The 20,676-nt window shown below is 46.3% G+C and overlaps 2 protein-coding genes across 8 annotated transcripts in view; one reads left to right on the top strand and one right to left on the bottom strand.

Moving 5' to 3' along the window:
* The window catches only part of C4H8orf88 (chromosome 4 C8orf88 homolog), a 62,490-nt gene extending 55,623 nt beyond the window's left edge, over positions 1-6,867 (top strand). For 3 of the 7 annotated variants that reach the window (XM_084849157.1, XM_084849160.1, XM_084849158.1), the window contains 2 exons: positions 4,404-4,552; positions 6,483-6,867. In XM_084849157.1, the coding sequence (XP_084705283.1) occupies positions 4,404-4,514 (111 nt within the window). In that variant the 3' untranslated portion in view covers positions 4,515-4,552; positions 6,483-6,867. Of the gene's footprint in view, positions 1-4,403; positions 5,154-6,482 lie in introns of those variants that run through there. The other 4 variants (XM_084849156.1, XM_084849155.1, XM_084849159.1 and 1 more) reach the window with 3 other exon arrangements.
* Positions 1-20,676, bottom strand: part of NECAB1 (N-terminal EF-hand calcium binding protein 1) — an 89,340-nt gene that overhangs the window by 41,804 nt on the left and 26,860 nt on the right. The window contains exons 4-5 of the mRNA XM_084849153.1: positions 15,746-15,771; positions 6,864-6,961 (exon numbers count right to left, since the gene is read on the bottom strand). Coding sequence (XP_084705279.1) covers positions 6,864-6,961; positions 15,746-15,771 — 124 coding nt within the window. The remainder of the gene's footprint in view (positions 1-6,863; positions 6,962-15,745; positions 15,772-20,676) is intronic.

A 20,676-nucleotide genomic window follows, 5' to 3' on the forward strand; every position in this document is an offset into this window, starting at 1 on the left:
TTTCATTTTTAAATTAAAATAATTAACTTGGGAGCTGACATGCTGCAAAGCAAAGTGCTGCCCTCCAGCACCATCTTTATCTGGTTTGTGTTTTGGAGCTCAGCCCCTGTCTCTGCCTTGTACTTAGGTTCTTGTGCAAGTTAGTTTTCTCATAGTTCCACCAGTTTGCCTTCTGGGAAATGAGTGTTTTGTGACCAGGCATGCCCACCACTGTAGCCATTTTGTGAATGGGGCAAAGCCCTCTGATGGCAGCCATTTTATGAGAGCACCTACAACACACTGTCAAAATTCCAAATGTGCACACTGATCCAAAAAGATTGGGGAACCCATAGGCAATATGAAGTGGACTTTTGTTAGATGGTTACAGCAAATAATTTTGTATGGCTTCTTGGAGATAATATATATTGGATAATATATTGGATAATAAAACTCATAAAAACACGTAGAAAAAGATAATGAGAAGCAAGATGCCGCATCCCTTTCACAGCCTTGAGTGTTCAGTCTTTAAGATTTTTGTTTTGTAAGTCAGACAGAGAGATGGCTAAACACAGCTCTCCCCATTTCTACTTTGATCAGGCAAATTGTTACCTGACAGATGCAAGAAAAATCTTTCTCAAACTAATTGTTAATCTAGTCACAGTTCTATTTTGCAACAGAAATGACTCATAGCAGCTCATCTCCAGGAGAGAACTAATGGGATTTATGTGCCACATTTCTTCTCATCTCCTTTTTCTCCCCAGACACTCCACTGTAAATACACAGGGCTTTAACTCCCTGCCTTGCAAGTTCTGCCTCAGTAACACAAAAACAAGGCATTAGCCAAACATCTTTTTCTAAGGTGTCTTTAGTATTCAAACCCCGTTCCTTGGAAAGGAAGCAGACTTCTAAAAACATTTAATCATGCACTTTTAGATCTTTTTTGTTCTTTCTCTCAGTGATACTACATGAACAGTACCAGAACATATAACATTTGTGCCACAGAAATGACAGGATGAAAACATATACTAGAGTTGAAATGGGGATGCCACTGAAAAGTGAGTGGTCTTGGATTTGGAGGTTCCTGATTGGGCAGAACATCTGAAGAATTTTGAGGGAAACTAGAAGAGTTTTGATAAGACTAGTGGGGAGAGCAATCCTATGCCCTCTAGACAGTGTCTGGGGGACATAGGATTGTTTGGTTTCCTGGCTTTAAGGCTGGAGCCAGGAAACTGTGCTTCCCTCCCCCTCCCAGCCAGTACAGAGAGAACCACACTGGCTGCTGTTATGACCTTGAAAACGCGAGCTTATAGGGGGTTAAAGGGGGCGTTTCCAGGGTCAGGGAGGGGAAGAGACTGGGGACTTGGGAATATGAGCTACCCCAGCCTCCTTCCCCCCCTCCCTGAAACCTCTGCTAGACTGCAGAGTGGGAGGCACAAGGCGCCTCCCACTCTGCATTGGATACTCGTAAGCTTCTGAGTTCGGAGGCCTACAAGTGGCCAGGGCAGATCTCTTAGGATTACACCCTAAATGTCTTACCCATCCTAAGTTGGCATCAAATTCCTGTTACAGTGACATCTGAGGCAAATTTGCAGCTTCCTGCTCAAGCAAAACCTCAAAGAAATTTTGGGGGAAGCAAAAAAGAATTTGAAAAGACCAGTAAAACTGTTCTACAACCGCTGCCAATGGTGAGCCCTACCTGTGAGAAACTGTTGGAGAATTTCTCCTCCCCCTGGAGAAATGCAGTGAAATTGTCCCCTGTCCCCTTGCCACCATTTTGCTGCCCACAAACAGGGTGGAAAATTCCAAGAGGCCATTTGCGCACAGCTCTAGCTTTGCACACCCTGTAGCTGAAAGCAAGGGGCAGACCCAGCCAGCTCAGCCCCACTTCTGAAGCACTGGATCAGCAATAAGTGTGCATGGAGATTTGAGATGCTGGACAGTCAGCAGTCTAGAAGATCAAGCTGTTAACAGACAAGAGAGAGCTATCAGATTGTTGTACATACTAATAGTGAATTCAGGTGCTGTGTTATGATAGCTATGTGGCCAACTCGGGGTGTGAAGATGCACCGTACCCCAAGAGAGCTGTCACTTTTGTTGAGAATATTGCAACCCTGTCTGCAAGTTACTGGAAGGGGGCGGTGTTGCAGTTAATTAATGGGAATTTTGACCACAGCTAGCCTTAAGATCTCTATAGCCTACAATGTGGTTTCCTGAATTTCTTCCTTTTGCTCCTTCCTTCCTTCCCTCCCCCTCCTCTCTCTGACCTCCACCAATGCTGGGAGCACTTGTGTTTGCTCTTTTGCTCCTGCCCATGTAATGGAACACAAAATGGACTGAAAAAACTCTTTTTGGAAACTGTACACTGTACCTGCATTTTATATGCAAGAACATTGGTCAGTAAAACCATTTTACCTTTTCTTCACCAAAGAAAGGTGTGGTTGCTTCCATTCTAAGATAGCCCTGTGCACATGTGGGACTGGTAAATGCTCATTCTGTTTTGCCTTTTTGTTTTTCTCTGCTAATTGCCTTTCTAACAGGAGGCATTACTAGTAAGTAATCTCATCAGTTTTAAGGATTTCTCTATTCTGCCCCAATAAACTACAGTTTTCATTCCTTAGAACAGAGGTAGGCATCTTTAGGAGGTCCAGAAGCCACACACACACCCCCCACACACACACAGGCTGCATGCCAGGGGCACAATTTGGTAGCAAAAAAAACCATTGCCAATTTGCCAATTTTCAGTGGCAAACTGCTTCAGAACACTACGATGTCCAAATTTAGTTTGCAAACAAGCTATATTTGGCCATCATAGCATTCTGTAGCAATTTGCTGCCAATTCTGGGCAGCAAATCAGCTGTTTGTTTTGCTGCTGCCACCACGAATTTCAGCAGCCCAGTGTGTGTGTGTGCGACGTGCGTGCGCGCACGTGCATAGGCGCGCACACAGGGATGGGTGGGGCTTGTTGTCCACATCTGCCCTAGGAGCTAGTCATGTCCACAAAGACAAATACACAAGTTCAGTCTAACAAGCATGGCTGAGAAAACATCCCTTCTGCTATTTCCTTCTGAGTTTCCTGCTTTGACTAGTGTTCAGCTGTCTCCACCCCAGCACTGCTGGCTCCTGATTGGTGAAATTCCCCTGACCTGCCAATCTTTCCCTCTCCTGGTCACAATGGATAAAGGTGGGCCATTTCACTGTGTTATGTCATCTCTCAGTGAGCATCGGGGACAGGCCCTTACTCTGAGCAATATGATGTGGAAATTATTGAAGTCTGCCTGGGACAGGATTGTTTAGAAATGTCTTATTTGCTTTCTTTTGGCTACCTCTTATTTCTCCCACTCTCAAATAAACATTTTAATTGGACTCTAGGGGTGACTGAGTCTTTTGCCTATCCCACCCATGTGCCAAATACTATTTTGGACCATGCTAGGAAGAAAGATAAGGGAATCATGGACTGGGTCCTTGCTGCACAAAGGCCAGCAGGGCTTGCAAAGAGTGTTTATCCCTCTCAGGTAAATAAAAATGGCAAACAGTGGACTTCTTCATCATCCAGGCCGTGGTGCTCAGAAAGGAGGAAGTAGTGGGGCCATTTACGCCTGTGATGTTCTGTGGATGGGGCCTTTATGGCCATCATGTGTGCAATATTAAATTTACGGAAGTTGTCGAGTCACCATTTTCCCCTGCAAAATGGTGACCGTGGGAATGATAGGTGCTCACAGCCGGCTCAGTGTAGGTAGGGGTGGCTTGGCAAGCACGGGGTGTGTGTGTGTGCTCTCAAGTGGGTCTGGGGGCACACGACCGGGGGAAGTGTTTTGGTGGGCATGGCCCAGAGGAGCGAGCTGGGGAGAGTCCGTTACACTCCCAGACCCGGTCAGGCTCCTGAACCACCCCTACTTGAACATAAGGTAATATATCATGTTTCAGCCTGGTCCATCTCACAGGATAGGATAGGTAGTATGGCATTCATGAGACACAGCTATCGAGAAGCAAGTGGGAGATATTAGCATGCTCAGGGAAAGCCCAAGATTTGCAGAAGTAGGGGAAAAGCCTTAGGGGGAAAAGGATTCTAAGAATCCTGATGTGGTTGATAAAGATGTGTTTGCCATCCTGTCTGGTACAAACCTAAGTATTACTGGGGAGACGTGGGGATGAGATGCAGGGCTACTGCTGTCCATGGCAACTGTCTGCTTCTCAGAATGTGTACTTTGGGTCTCAAATTAGGTTGACTTATTTCAGTCTTCCTTTAACGCTGAAACTTTGCCTTCATACAGCTGTAAAATAAGTATAACAAAGCGTTTTCTTCAATCAACTCAATTTTAACTTAATAATAAAGGCCTATTAATTACTTTGTAACTATTTAAAAAAAATAAGTTGTGAGGAAACAAGGCAATGACTAAGAGGGGTTTGGTTTTGTTACTTTTCAGGTTTCTGCCATTTCCAAGAAATGCTGCTCTGGTGTTCATCAGTTTCAGACTCGCTGGTCCCCATCCCTCCCACCTCCTACTCTACGCAGTTACCCAGGATACCAAAAATGAATTATTCATCCAGGGATATCATTCAGCCTTCTCCGCAAGTAAAGCACCCAATAGACAGGGACTCTATGGCTTTGGAGGGTCAAGTTTTTCCACTGAAAACATCTAACATCCTGTCAACTGCACAGCTAAGTCTGTTACCCAACAGGATTTACATTTTCTTTCAATGCACAGTTGTGAATTAATGAGCCAAGTGTCTGAAAGAGTGTCTGGAAAAGTGCTCCCTGGGCCTGATCCTACTGGACACTGTGATTACATGCTCAAGGAAGTCAGACTATTGGTCCATCTAGCTTAGTACTGACTGCACTGACTGGCAGCAGCCCTCAGACAGGAGCCTTTTCCAGACCCATTGTGGAGATTCCAGGGCATGACTCTGGGACATTTTGCATACAAAATATGCGCTCTGTTGCTGACAGACCAAAACAGGTTTACTGGTAGAGCACTCTGCAAGTGCAATGTTTGGAAGATCTACCTAGAGTAGCAATCCATAAAACTTAATATTTCATTGCAGTTCATTACAGAACAGAAGTTCTGAATACATGTATTGCCTGATTGATTTATTACAATTTATACTACTCTTTAAAGTAAAAAAAACCTTTTCAAGGCAGTTATAACATAAAAACGATACAAAATACAAATATTAAACAGTGTGTCTGTCTGTATGTATAAACACACACACACACACACACACACACTTAACTAAAACAGCAATATTAAAATACCATTCCAATACAAAAACAATGAAAACATTTAAAGCTATAAACTGTAAAATACAGAATACAAAACAGCATCAGTTAAAAGTTGGACAGAAACATCTGGGTCTTTAAGGCCCCTTTAAAAATACAGAGGGAGCCAGGCGTACTTCCCGCAGAAGGACATTCCATAAGGATAGGACCACCACAGAAAAGGCCCTATCCTAGGGATGTCAGAGAATTTCGCCACGAATCTTGGGGAGGCCGAATGCCAGCACATTCAGCCCCCCGAAATCGGTGGCGAAACGGTCTGCCACCCCCCCGCCACCCCCGGGATGGGACTTACCTTGGGTGAATCTCCCTGGCGGCGGTGGCGGCTCTGGCGGTGGCGCGGCGGCAGCGGCGGCTGGACTTCTGACCGACTGCCGCCACCGCCATTTCCAGTAAAAAAACAAAAAAAAAAAACATGATAGGCTACGTAAAGATTTACGTAGCCTATCACGGCTGAGTAAAAAACAAACAAACAAACCGCGTGTACGCAAATGGCGGCGCCCATGGGCGCCACCATTTGCGTTCCTTATTTTGGCACATCTAGTCTACGTAAACATTTATGTAGACTACGGCGAAAATAAGGGGAAAGCAAATAGCGTAGCGTCTACGCTATTTGCGTTCCCCTTATTTTCGCCGTAGTCTACGTAAATGTTTACGTAGACTAGACGTGCCAAAATAAGGAATGCAAATGGCGGCGCCCATGGCCGCCACCAATTGCGTACGCGTGGTTTTTGGTTTTACTCGGCCGTGATAGGCTACGTAAACATTTACGAAGCCTATCACAGCTGACTGCAGGGACGCAAACGGCGGCGGCTATGGCCGCCGCCATTTGCAGACCTGGCCGGCCAGGATTCGTGGCGGGAGGGACGGGGCACCTCCCCCCTGGCCAGAATTTCGGGGGGGAGGGATGGGGCGCCTCCCGCCCGGCCAGAATTTCAGGGGGGAGGGACGGAGTGCCTCCCCCCCGGCCAGAATTTCAGTGGGAGGGACGGAGCGCCTCCCCCCCCACCGCGAATCAATTTCGTCATAAGGTAAGTGACTTTCGTACATCCCTACCCTACCCCCATGGCCAATCTTAGGGCCTGGGCAGGTTCATACAGCTGCAGGAGATTTTTCAAATAAACTGATCTCAAGCTACAAGACTTTAAAGGTATTCACTAGCACTTTAAATTGGTTCTTTCTGGATTACATTGGAAGTCCATCTAGTCTAGCATTTTTTCTCCAACAGGAGCCAGCCAAATGTCTTGGGATTCCAGAAGGAAGGCAACGATGGAGATGATTAATATATCAGTGCCTTGACGGGCCCAATACTCTAAGCCAGGGGTGGGGAACTTCAGGCCCAGGGGCCAAATCCAGCTCTCCTGGGTTCCCCAGATGGTCATGCTCCCTTCTCTTGGACCCCACCCCCTTTCCCTCAACCACCATTTTTGTGCAGTTCCTTCCTCCCATTCTTTTGTATGTTTGCCCTGCACCTTCTGCCCCCCCTGCCCCACCCCCAAGTATAAGCAGACTAGGCCAAGTGTTTTCTCACAAAGCAAGTTCCCACGTACAAAGGGCCACCCCCAGATCTTGAATGTTGAAGAAAAGCAGAAATAAAATGGTCTCCTACTTTCTTTGTGGTGTCCATTGCCTTCAATATGGATACGTTGAGGTCTTCCAAAGCAGACAGCACATTTTCATACTCTCCCAGGTGCTGGGAAAAATATTCTGAAAGGAACAGAAATCCACAGTTCAAATGGAGGAGGAAATATCCAGGCTTTTATTTTATTTTTAAATTATATATGTGCATATGAATCAAATAAACATATAACAAGATGGATATATTCTCCAATAGAATTCACACACACACACACACACACACCCCGTGCCCCAGTATGGGATTAGAACCTGATGCTAGGCAAAAGGGTGAATCTTCTGGCCATTCTCTGTTCTTAGAACAGAACCAAGAGCTTGCACAAAAGGTACAGACTTATTACAGCAAAATCAAAGAAGGAAAGGAAACACCAAAAATGGCCAAAAAGAAAGAAAGGGGATGAAGCTCAAGCAGGTCCCAAATGAGAGTTTGGGATGATTAGGGAAAGACTCATTACAGCAGGGGTGGGCAGCCTTTGATCTGTCAAGGGCCGCTTCATGGGTAACTTGTGTTGGGAATATTGCAACCTTGCCTGCAAGTTACTGGAAGGGGGCAGTGTTTCAGTTAGTTCATGGGAATTTGGGGCACACCTAGCCTTAGGATCTCTATAGCCTATGGTGTAGTTTTCTGTGCTACTCCCCTTCCCCGCCCCCCGACTTCCACCATTGCTGCGAGCACTTGTGTTCACTCTCTTGCTTCTACCTGTGTAAGAGAACACAAAATAGAATGAACAAACTTCTTTTGAAACTCTACCCTGTACCTGCAGTTATATGCACGTTCATTTGGGAGTTAAACCATTTTACCTACTCTTCACCAAAGAAGGATGTGGTCTCCTTTTATTCTAAGATAGCCCTGTGTGCATGTGGGACTGGTAAATACTCATTCTGTTTTGTCTTTCTGTTTTTCTCTGCTAATTGCCTTTCTAACAGGAGGCATCCTTATTAAATAATCCCATCTATTATTTAATTGATGGGTCACGTGTCAGCAGTGAGAGGGGCTGAAGCCAGCAGTGGGGAGGGCCAGAGCCACAAGTGGGTGTGTCACTCCTTGTCTTTTTCTGCCACTCTCCCTCGTCTCTCCTTTGCCACCCCCTTCTCTCTCTCTCTCTTTCTCCCCCTCCCTCCCCCTCCCTCTTCCTTCCCATGCAGCGGGCTGCCAAGGAAGGGAGAGATTGTTCTTGCCAGAGTTCTGAACTGACTGCAGGCCGAGAGCTTTTGAAATTAGGCTGAGGGCCGCATGAAATTGGGCGGAGGGCTGCATGCAGCCCTAGAGCCACACGCTGCCCACCCCCTGCATTATCTCTACAGTTATCCTTCACTTTTCCTTCTAAGAGAGTAGTGCAGGGGTGGGCAGAAGGTAGATCTCCAGATGTTTTGGACTTCCAGGTCCCAGAAGCTTCTGCCAGCATGGCCAATGGTCAGGAATGCTGAGTGTTGAAGTCCAAAACATTTGGAGATCTACTTTTTGCCTACCCCTGATCTTCAGCACCTGAATGGGACTGGGCACCATAACCTTAAAACATATTTAAAAATAGGAGCAGGGGGAAAAACAAGAATGATTTCAATTGCATCTTTCATTCAGCTGTCACAGTGTGATATTCCAGAGGGCTCAGGAACAAGAACGCTGACCTCTTTTTTGCAACCTCTTGGTTTCTTCTTATTTTGTAATCTTGCCAAATACTCCTGTCTCTTCCCCTGACACCATTTCCCCAATTTCCCCCCATTTCCACCATTTCCCCACCATTCCCCAAGGATCCCATTACCAAAACCATTCCTACACAAGTGCAAAAGTCAGCAATACCTGTAACAAGTCTTTCAAACTGTTCATTCTCTATCTAATAAGTATTAGGAAAATGCTCCTTAGAAGGAAGCCTAAATTCAGAACTACATTTCAGTTAATATTCCTGCATTTTAAAACTAGAGGAAAATACTGACAGCCTAAACGTGTATACATACAAACCATACAAACCTACTTCAGTCTTACCTAACAAGCCAATGTTATGGCAGACCATCATGGTAGAGCTGCTTTCTGCCCACCCCTGGAGTAGGAGGGAGCCTTGTAGGCCATCTACTCCAAGACCCCGCTTGATGCAGGAAATCCAGATCTAGACCATCCCCCAGCCGATGTCTGGTCCACTCTCTATGTGGAGACTTCTAATGAGGAAAAGCCTACCACCCTGTATGATATTCCCTCACCCAGTCACAATGTTCTCTCCTTTAGGTTTTACATATCCAACTCACAGATATCTTCCATTTCCCTCTCTGTGGCTAATAGTTGGGGGAGGGGTTCTATTAGGGAGATGATGCAGGAGCAAAGAGTTCAGCACCACCTCTCTCAGTGCCATTGTTCCAATTAAACCCAGAGAAATTCCAAGGTAAAGAGGGGAAATGGCCTTTAACTGATAGTGATGGATCCCCCAAAGTGCTCAAAGGTTGGATGCACTTGGAACAGACACAAGGCCATCTCAAAAGATCCTCTGCAGAAGGATCCATGAAGGATGCTAATTTGATTTATTTATTAAGTTGGAGAAAATCTTGCTTTCCAAAAAGGGGTGGCAGAGGCATCAGAGTCTACCATGAGTAGGGATGTTGTGAGTGTCCGTGTAGGGGGTGGAGTTCGATGGACTCCTCCCCCCCCGGACATGGCTGGCTGAGCCCCTACCCCCACCCACTGAACCATGTGAGCCACTGGGACTTACTGGTCCCACCTCCAAGTGCCCACAGCTGTCTGTGTGCAAGTCACCATTATATGTAAAGATGGTGACTTGCTATTTTCCATAAATTTAATCTTGCGCACAGTGGGCGGCACTTTCCAGCTGGCCATTGCTGCAAGATTTAATTTACCAAAAAAAAAAGTGAGTTGCCAATTCTATGTGTAATGGCTATTCACACAGACACGTGGCTGTGGGTGCATGGCTCGGAGGGGGGGGACAATACTTTCTCCCCATCCCATCCCAGCTACTGCGAAGGCAGCACCTTGATGGGAGAAGGAAGGAAGCTTCTCTCAACATCATCCTCCCGTCAAGCTGCTGCCCCTGGGAGGTGAGGGGAAGAAAGGATCAATGCTTTCTCTTCCTCCCATCCCAGCTACCGTGAAGGCAGCTTTCTTGTCCTACTGTCAAGGCGCTGCCTTTGTGATAGCTGGGATGGGAGGGGGAGAAAGCATCGATCCTTTCCAGCCACTGCTGTGCGCAACTGTAAATATACAAAAATACAGAGCCCCTTTTATGCAAGGTCAGGCTCTATATTTTCGTATATTTACTGTTGTCCACAATGGTGGCTGGAAAGGGACCATTTCCACAATATTAGAGGCCCCTAACGTTGTGGAGATGGCCCTTTCTGGCCACCATCATGCACAACAGTAAATATATGAAAATATAAAGCCCCATCTTGCGTAAAAGATGGCGGCTCACATGGAGGAGCGGGCAGCTGCAGCATGCTCCTGGACAGCTCGCCGAGCGCTCCAGGGGCTCACACACCCTGGCTCACGTAGGCAAGTGGCAGCAGCGGCTACTTGAGTGCCCGCTGAGCATAGACTCCGGTGAGTCCATCCATCCCTAACCATGAGTCAGGTCCCTTCGGATCACCCAGTTCCATGAGGATCCTGTTGGGAATATTGCAACCTTGTCTGCAAGTGCTGTAGCTAGTTAGTTCATGGGAATTTTCAGTTTTGACCACAGCCAGCCTTAGGATTTCTATAGCCTTCAGTGTGGTTTCCTGTGATTTCTCCCTTTTGCTCCTCCCCTTCCTTCCCCCCGCCACTCGCTGACTTCCACTATTGCTGGGAGCACAAGTGTTTGCTCTTGCTCTTGCCTGTGTAAAGGAACACAGAATGGACAGAACAACCTCCTTTTGAAACTTCACACTGTACCTGCAATGTATATGCAAGAATATTTGTGAGTAAACTGTTTTTCTTTCTTTCTCTGAAGAAGAGTGTGGTCCCTCTTTTATTATTCTAAGATAGCCTGTGTGCAGGTGGGACTAGTAAACACTTGTCCCATTTTGCCTTTTTTGGTTTTCTCTGCTACTTGGCTTTCTAACAAGAGGCATCATTATTAAATAATCCCATTGGATCTCTCCACACAACAACAGCGAAAGCAGGCAAACAAGAGCCATCTGATTCCACAGTGAGTAGCAGGGCAGGCTCCAGGTTTAAGGGGGTCACAGGCAAAGTGCACTCTGGTGGCCTCCTGCTCTGTTGCAGGGCTCTGGTGGGTTTACCTGGAAGCAGCAGGGTCTATCCACCATTTAAATTTCCCACAAAGCTTCTGACATGACATTGCTCTGGGGCATTGTTGGAAATCAAAATGGCAGCTAAACCCAGCTGCATGGCACTGCTCAGAGCCCCAGGTCAGTAGAAAAAAAAATTTGAGAAGGGGCCAAGGCAGGGATCAGTGACAGGGCCTTGCCAGGGCACTGACACCTCTGCAGCTGCCCAAGAATGTCAGATGTTAACGCTGTCCCTGGCAAGTGGAAATAGAGATGCTAAAGCAGAACTGGCCTGTCATATGTAGAGATTACATGCATAATTCAGAAGGTGTGACAAAAGGAAATAACCACGTCGAATGAACATTTACTGTGCTGTGCCAAATCCTGCCCCCTATTTTTGGGAACTTTTTCTCACACTGTGAAAGAGGCATTTATTTTTCTGCCTCTTTCACAGAGAGGGGGAGAATTTTGGAGAATTTTCTCCTTGAGGAGGGAGGCAGGGTTTCCACATATCTCTTTTAAGTGTCAGCGATTCTTGAGGGGTCTTCTTTCTATTTTTTATTTTTAAAAAACAAAACACCCCCTGCACTTGCAGGAGCCCAGGACTCTTCTCCAGCCGGGAGTTCTTCCTGAATGCCTATTGGAGAGGGAGAGGCCACATGGGCTCCTGGGAGTTCAGAAAGAACTGCCAGGCTGGAGAAGAGTCCTGGGCTCCTGCAAGTGCAGGTTGTGTGTGTGCGCGTGTTTTTCAAAAGAAAAAAAATAGAAAAAAGCCCCCTCAACAACAGCATACACTTTTAAAGGTATATAGAAACCTTGTCTACCCCTCCAGGAGAAAATTCTCTGAAATTCTCACCTCTCCCAGCCTCTTTCACCAGAGTTTTTGTTTTGCCCCACCCACCACAAAATGCCAAAAGTGGAAGAATTGAAATTTTCAGCACAGCACTGATTTAGACATCTTGCAAGGAATCTGAAATATCTAGCACTATGTCATGTTACTCTTGATTTTCTGGCAGATATCAGAAAAGGAGGCTAATCGTGCATATGAAATCAGGGCCGGCATCAAAGAAGTCATGGTTGGGCACTTGCCAAGGGCCCACACCCCAGCAGGCACCACTGACAAGACCCTCCTGGAGTTGCTCCTCCTCTTCACCATGGCAACCTGCTTGTTTATTCGCCTCTTACCCTGGCCCAGATAACAACGGTGAGGAGGAGGAGGAGCAGTGGATGCCCCTGCCTACTTGCTCCCTGGCCCTCTGCCTGCCAAGCAAGCAAGAGGTAGCAGTGATGAAAAAGAGGAGGAGGAGCAATAGCAGCTGGTGACAACAGCAGTGAGAAGGTGACTCACTGAGGGAGGGGGACCATTGAGGGTTTCTTATCTAAGGGCCCACCAAAATCTGGAGCCCGCAATGTATGAAATCATAGTTTCATGATGGAGTCTTCCCCTTGCAAATGAAGAGAAAGCAGCTTGGCAGAGAATCCAGTCATCAGATGATCCAGATGTGTGTGTGTATGTTTTTTTGGCAGGGGTGGGGGTGGGGAGTTGGAGAAAAGGGACACAGTACGCAAAGGCTAAATTTTTTTTTGCCTCATTATCAACTGAGCCAAGTGGAATCTGTTTTAAGCAGGGATGTACGAAATTTCCGCCACGGATCTTGGGGAGGCCAAATGCCAGCACATTCAGCCCCCTGAAATCGGTGGCGGAACGGCCTGCCCCCCCTGGATGAGACTTACCTTGGGCGGATCTTCCAGGCGGCGGCGGCAGCTCTGGCGGCGGCTGTGGCGGTGGTGCGGCGGCGGCAGCTGCGGCGGCCAGTCTTCCGACCGGCTGCCGCCACCGCCATTTCCAGGTTAAAAAAAAAAACATGATAGGCTACGTGAAGATTTACGTAGCCTATCATGGCTAGATTTTAAAAAAACACTGTGATAGGTTATGTAAATGTTTACGTAGCCTATCACGGCTGACTTAAAAAAAACACACACACGCGTATGCAAATGGCGGCGGCCATGGCCGCCGCCATTTGCGTTCCTTATTTTGGCACGTCTTAGTCTACGTAAACATTTACGTAGACTCAGATGGCGAAAATAAGGGGAACGCAAATAGCGTAGACGCTATCCTATTTGCGTTCCCCTTATTTTCGCCATCTTAGACTACGTAAATGTTTATGTAGACTAAGACGTGCCAAAATAAAGAATGCAAATGGCGGCGGCCATGGCTGCCGCCATTTGCGTACGCGCGTTTTTTGTTTTTGTTTTAAATCAGCCGTGATAGGCTACGTAAACATTTACGTAGCCTATCACGGCTGACTGCAGGGTTGCAAACAGCGGCGGCTACGGCCACCGCCATTTGCATCCCTGCTAGCCAGCAGCCGGATGTCCAGCTGTAGCAGCCATATCGGGGGTCAGACTAAGTAGCCTCATGCAGTCTCATGCTTCATGTTCTTGCTGAGCTCTTTCTCCCTTGAATATATTGTTGTAAGCTGACGAGACACAGGAATTCCTTATCTTGTCAAAGGTCATACAATTGTATATCTTGTTCTCTGCTGTTCTCTCCTTATCATGGCTACCCTATAACCCAGTTCTTGTATTATAAACAATGGTGCTGGGAAAAGAAATGTTGAGGACTGCAGCCCCATGCGGGAGGGAGAGGAGGAGCTGTTTCATATGTGTCACAATGTCTATAAAAACAATGTGCTGATGTATTTCGGGGCTTCTGGCTCTTTGGAAATGATTCCAGCCTTAAGCCCGCGCGTTAAATAAAGAATCTCTTTTTCCTTCACTCCGTGGTCCCTCTGACTCTGGGTTCTGCAACACAGCTGCTGGCGGAACCGGCCGGCGGCTCCGCAGAATCGCTGCGGAGCGGAGCCGGCTGGCCAGGATTCCGGGGGGGAGGAACGGAGCGCCTCCCCCCCCGGCCAGGATTCCGGGGGGAGGGATGGAATGCCTCCCCCCCCATCAACATAATCCGCGGAAAGATAAGTCACTTTCGTACATCCCTTGTTTTAAGCAGACATCCTAAAAAGGAATTAGGAAGGAATGAGCTGTTAATATGAAGACAGGGAAATTAAAGATGGAAATGGTGTAGCATTTCTGGAGTGGGAGTTGCATATTTTCAGAGCACTGGGCTGAGGAGAATTACTGTCCTGATTTCTGAAGTCATACCCAAGAAGTATAAAAAAGAATGCTACAACAAAGTATATTCCAAATTCTGTCTTCAGAGTGTACACTGAATTGCTAGCATGTGCCTTAGGAGACTCTTTGGATCCTGGCCAGTGTGTCTACTCAGGGGGTCTGGCAGATCATAGACAGAAGGATATTTTCAAGCAAGGATGCTGAACCTCTTCCAACCCGAGCACCAAATTCCATTTCGGAGAAGCTCTCAGGGGCTGAATTCCAGTGGTGGGCAGGGCTGAAGGCAAAAGGGGTGGGGACAACCCACCCCCCAGCCTATTTTAGCTTAAAGCTCTTAACTGCCAGGTACTAAGCTTTAGAAGAGGCATCCTAACCTTTTAGAATTGGGGAAAAAACTGCACAAAAGCCAGGAAACCACAAAATGATCAATGGTCAGGGGAAAGAGGTGTGGCCATCTAGGGAAACCCAGAGGACCAGAATGGGACCTCAGGTGGACTGGATCGGGACCCTGGGACTGAGGTTCTACACCTCTTTTTAAAATTATTGTTATTGTTATTTTTTAAAAGTGTTTTGATTTATTGCTGTGTGCAAATGGCCTATCAAAATTCTCCAGCCTATTTGTGGGCAGAGAAATTGGAGGGAACAATTTCACCGAATTTCTCCTAGCAGAGGACAAATTCTCCCACAGTTTCTCACAGACTGGGCTCACTATTGGCAGGGGTTGTAGCACAGGTCCTTTCTTTTTTCCTAAGGTTTTTTTTGTTTTATTGCACTGCTTCTGTAGGCGGCAACAGCATCAACTGTGTTGAGGCTTCCACTTTTTTGAGGCAGAATTTTGAATTTCTTTTGGTGGTATTTTTGAACTTACCTAATCACTGCGTGGTGCCCAAAGGTGCCATACATGTTCTCTCTCTCTATTACACATCTTTCCATTGCTCTGCAGCCTCCCAGGCAACCTGAAAAAGCCCCATGGGAGGAATTGCCTCATGATGTCTTCCTCATGATGGCTCTAACTGAACTGCAGGAAGGCAAGGAAGCTACAGGCTGCCACAGAGATTATAGTACAATGACAGACAGGGCACTCATGCACACTCCTCAGCCACTCATAACTAAAGTAAGGACAAGAACCCCAAACCCAACCCATGAGAATTTCTCCGGAATTTCTCCTCCTTGGAATTTCTTTTCAAAAGCAGTTTCTTTTCTATCAAATGGAATGAGAATGGTAAAAAAGAAAAATGTGGGAGAAATTTTCAGCATGGCACTGTTTTGATTAAGGCATATGAGCTACATTGAATTCTGCACAATTCTCTAGCCACACTTCACATTTGTGGTAATGGTTTATGAGTCTTACACAGCTTCTTTAAGAATTCTTGGCATCTGCATTTTATATCATTAGCTAATGTGACCAAAGAGGATTTGCTCTGGCTACAGAGTCTCTTTGTCCGGATCCACAAGTCTGTGACACACCTTCAAAAGTGAGTAGTTTGGCATTTTCATTCAAATTAAAAATTCACTTACCAAATAGTTCTTCAGTGTCAAGGTTACTGAAAAGAGAAGGAAATCACAGTATGAGTGGTACACTGTACCAGTTTAGATTTGTAGCCTGACCCACCCTGAAGGTTCAGGGGAGAATAAATAAAGCAAACATCTACTAACCAAAATGCCATACATTTCTTTACCTTGATTTAGCACAGGGATGGGGAACGTGTGGCCCTCCAGATATTGGACTCTGACTGGTAGCATCCACGCAATTAGCAACTGCATGGATGGCTTTTAAAGAGTAAATAGCAGGCACAGGTGTTCTAATCTTGATCAGGCCATATGCGGGGTGCATAGGGGGCCTTCAACCCTCTGCTGCCAGGGGAAGGTGCTGAACCCAGTAAAATGATAACTCTAGCAAGCCACATGAATGTAACATTAACAAAATTAGGGACATACCAAGGACAGAGACTGTCCCTGGTAAATATGGACTGGTAGAGTGTATGCATTAGGGAGGGCCCTTGACCCACAGGAAAAGTCAACTGGGGGCAGCAGCTGATGGTGGGTAGAGCCAAATTCAAAGTGGGTGGAGCTAGAGACAAAAGTAAGCAGAGTTAACAGTATTGCAGGACATTGCTCTTTTTTTGTGACATCCTATCACTTCTCTGTCTCTCGTTCACACACATATACAGTCAAGGCCAGAAATATCGGAACAAGGATAACTGTTTTGGCTAACTGTACACCACCACATTGAAGAGGAAAGGAAACACACCCAGATGGGATTGAAGTCAGAACTTTCAGCTGTAATTCAAGGGGTTTGGCAAAAGTGGGGCACTAACCATAGAGGAAGTATAGCCAGTGGCATACCCCCCCTCCATCGTTGGTGGCTGATAAGTAATGGAACAAACCAACATCATCTCAAACTTAAGGATCGCCTTGAATACCTGGATGAAAATCCTTTGCAGTCAATGACTGCCTGAAGTCTGGAACCCATGGACATGACCAAATGCTGAGTTTCCTCCCTCGAGATGCTTTGCCAGGCCTTGACTGCAGCTGCCTTCAGCTGCTGCTTGTTTGTGGGTCTTTCTGCCTTCAGTCTTGTCTTCAATAAGTGAAAAGCATGCTCTGTTGGGTGGAGATCAGGTGACGGACTTGGGCCATTGAAGAACATCCCACTTCTTTGCCTTGAGAAACTCTTGGGTAGCTTTTGCTGTATGTTTGGGGTCATTATCCATCTGCAATATGAAGCGGCGTCCTATTGGTTTGGCAGCATTCAGCTGAATCTGAGCAGAAAGTATAGCCCTATACACTTCAGAATTCATCCTGCTTTTATCAGCAGTCAGGTCATCAATAAACACCAGTGACCCAGCTCCACTGGCAGGCATACATGCCCATGCCATAACACTGCCTCCACCATGTTTGACAGATGATGTGGTAAGCTTTGGATCATGAGCTGTTCCTTTCCTTCTCCATACTTTTCTCTTCCCATCATTCTGGTACAAGTTAATCTTGGTTTCATCAGTCCAAAGAATCTTATTCCAGAACTGGGCAGGCTTTTTTAGGTGTTTGCTGGCAAAGGCTAATCTGGCCTTTGGGTTCTTGAGTGTTGCCAGTGGTTTGCACCTTGTTGTGAAGCCTCTGTATTTATATTCATAAAGCCGTCTCTTGACTGTAGATGTTGACAATGACATGCCTACCTCCTCAAGAGCATTCTTGACCTGGCTAGATGTTGTGAAAGGGTTCCTCTTCACCATGAGCAGAATTCTGCGGTCATCCACTTTAGTTGTCTTCCGTGGTCTGCTGTTTTGCTGTTTTTGCTTTTGCTGTTGCTGAGCTTGCCAGTTAATTCCTTCTTTTTCAGGATGTTCCAGACTGTTGTACTGGCCACTCCCAGTGTTTTTGCTCTCTCTGATGGGTTTATGTTGTTTCCTCAGCCTAATGATGGCCTCCTTCACTCGCATGGACGCCTCTGTGGACCTCATGTTGGGAGTTCCAGTGAACAGCTACCAAATGCAAATGTAACACTCAGAACCACCTCCAGGCCTTTTATCTGCTTGATGGGTCATGGGGTACCCAGGAAACAGGCCACACCTGGCCATGCAGGTGCTTGTCAGCCATTTGTTCCATTACCTAGGAGCCACCATGGGGTGTGTGTATACCACTGGTTGTCTTTCCTGAATGGTTAGTGCCCTACTTTTGTCACACCCCTTGAATTACAGCTGAAAATCCTGACTTCGCTCCCATCTGGGTGTGTTTCCTTTCAACTTCAGTGTGATGGTGTACAGAGGCCAACTGCCAAAACAGTTATCCTTGTTCCGATATTTCTGGCCCTGTACATATCCATGCGTGAAGCAAGGAAGAGGAAGCAATTCCCAGAGGGGTGGCCTAAAACCTCTGGAGAGCTGGATGATGCTGAAGGTTGCATGGAAGAAGGGCCACAACTTCCACACCTTAGAGTTATGAGGACATCCTCAGTGGGTATCGGAGATTCTAAAATGACACAGGGAGGAGGTGATCTCTAAGGCATGAGTTCGTAGGTTATAAATAGCAACCTGAATTGTGCCTGGAAGACAACAGGGAGTCGGTGCAGACATCAGAGCACACCAGTATAAAATATGCTGTCTGGTTGCTGGATTTTTAGTGGAGGGTGATGCTATTTCTTGATCATTTCTTAATTTCTGTCATTTAGGGGTGCAAGGATGCAAGCCTACATAAAGTTTCATTCTCTGTGTTTTCCCCAAATTGGGTGTGCATAGCAGCATGCAGCTCAGGTCAGCTTTACCCAGCTTCGCATATTTTTATAACATATGTATGAAATACACTATACCAGTAGAATACACATTGGAGCAGTTGTGAATAACAAATCAAGATAAGAACAGGCATAATATCTCAAACAACAGATACATCTATAAATCTGGAGCACAACTTGCTCCTTTGCATAAGAGGATGATTCAAAAGACTGTGCAGCTGGTGCCGTGAGTATTCTAACAGTTTAGTCAGCTCTCTAAATGGTGCTTATAAGAGCCCTTCTGACACTCACAAAAGGCCATTGTGAGGCACATAAAGGGTAAACTCCTGAACAGGGATTACAGAGTTGTGATGTGTTGTGCATTTGAAGCTGGGCTCCCAATTTTAGGGGGCTGTGACATCTGCCTATTTTGTCATGTATGTTAACCCAGGTAAGATAAGGTTAATAGTATGCCAGAGAGTGAGGGAAAGGTGGGAGGGGCCTGAGTGCGTGTGAGGAATCTGAGGTTATATAAAGGGTGAGCTGACACTTAGTCAGATAGGGCCTGAGGGATCAGGGAAGCAACGTCTTGGGAGTGGGGTTTGTGTACAGGATTTTAGAAGGGGTAGAGTAGGTCGGGAAGTTAGGACCAAGCTTTAATGAATAATAACATATAGCTGTTCTTGTGTTAAATTGTTACTTGTTTGTTTTTAAAAATCCAAATTCGCACTTGTGGTCACAGGGGCCCTAGGCTTTGAGGCTTCAACAGCCCCTCCCATGGAGTCTGTGTCATCTCCATCTCACCCACATCCCATTAGTGTTGGGGTGTTGAACCTGTTTCAGCCCAAGGACCAAACTCCCTTTCAGGGAAGGTCTTGGGGGCTGCATTCCAGTGGTGGGCATAGCTGAAGGGAAAAGGGGCAGGTCCAAAAGACCAAAAAGACCACCATATCACTTAACTGCCAGTAACTAAGCCTTTAGAAGTATTTCAACCTTTTGGAATGGGGGGAAAACTGCACAAAAGCTGGGAAACTACCAAACGATTGGTGGCTGGGGAAAAGGGCAGGACCAGGGGAAGGGTGTGTGGCCATCTGTGGATCCCGGGGCCTCAGGTTCTGCACCCTTGCATTAGTAAATGTAAGAAAAGCATTGGATGTAGTTATATTGTCCTGCAAAAATATGAATATGGCATTCATTATTAAATGGATCATAAATCCCATGAAAAAAATTACTATTCACTCATCTCTTCACCCCATGTGTATACTCAGCATTGGATGCACTGGTATGCTCATTCCCTCCATGCATTCAGAGCCATTTCTGAAAGGGATGCCTATGTCTGTGAAGTTCTATGCATGAAGGTACCCCTTGAAGACATTGCCACCAGCAAGCATGCCAACATTGGAGGTGAAGCCAATAGCGGCCCCTCTCCTTCATGAATTTGGTGTGTGTGTGCATGTGTGTGTGTGTGTAGGAGGTGGGGGAGAGAGAACAAGGTAGCCCAGCCTTCCCCACCCTGGTGCCCTCCAGATATATTGGACTACAACTACAATTCCTAAGTCAGCCATGCTGGCTGGGGGATTCTGGGAGTCCCAGAATATTTGCTCAGTGCTAGGCTAAAATAGAATGATCAAACTGGCTGTTAAAATGTACAACTTGTAAAACTCAAAGAATTTTAAATGATGTTGAGCAGGGGTGGGCAGAAAGGAATCTCTAGATGCTTTGGACTTCAACTCACAGCATGCTTGACCATTGCCTATGCTGCCAGGGACTTCTGGGAGTTGAAGTCCAAAACATCTGGAAATCTACCTTCTGCCCACCCCTGGTATTGACTACATGGGCTGCTTGCTATTGGGTGGCTTTAGCCCAGGCTTCCCCAACCTGGGGCCTTCCAGATGTTTTGGACTACAAACCCCTTCAACCATAACCACCAGCTATGCTGGCTGGGGCTGATGGGAATTGTAGTCCAAAACATCCACAGGACACCAGGTTGGGGAAGGGTGCTCTAATCACCTGTCCCACCACTTTTTAAATCTTCAAGGCTGGGGAAAGGCACTGCCCCTTGTGACAAAGACTAATCAATACCTTACAAGTTGCAGAGATTTGTGAAATCCAATCTCAACAGGGAAGCATATTCTAAGACACGTTTTCCACCACCCAAATTCAAATTAATGACTGCAGAAAGAATATGAAATTTTCAGCAGTCTGGGTAATGCTGGTCAGGAATTGGGAAATTTGTCTAGGA

Source organism: Heloderma suspectum, chromosome 4 (assembly GCF_057233095.1).
Source record: "Heloderma suspectum isolate Gila_16-S chromosome 4, 16-S_ref, whole genome shotgun sequence".
Classification (NCBI taxonomy): Eukaryota; Metazoa; Chordata; class Lepidosauria; order Squamata; family Helodermatidae; genus Heloderma; species Heloderma suspectum.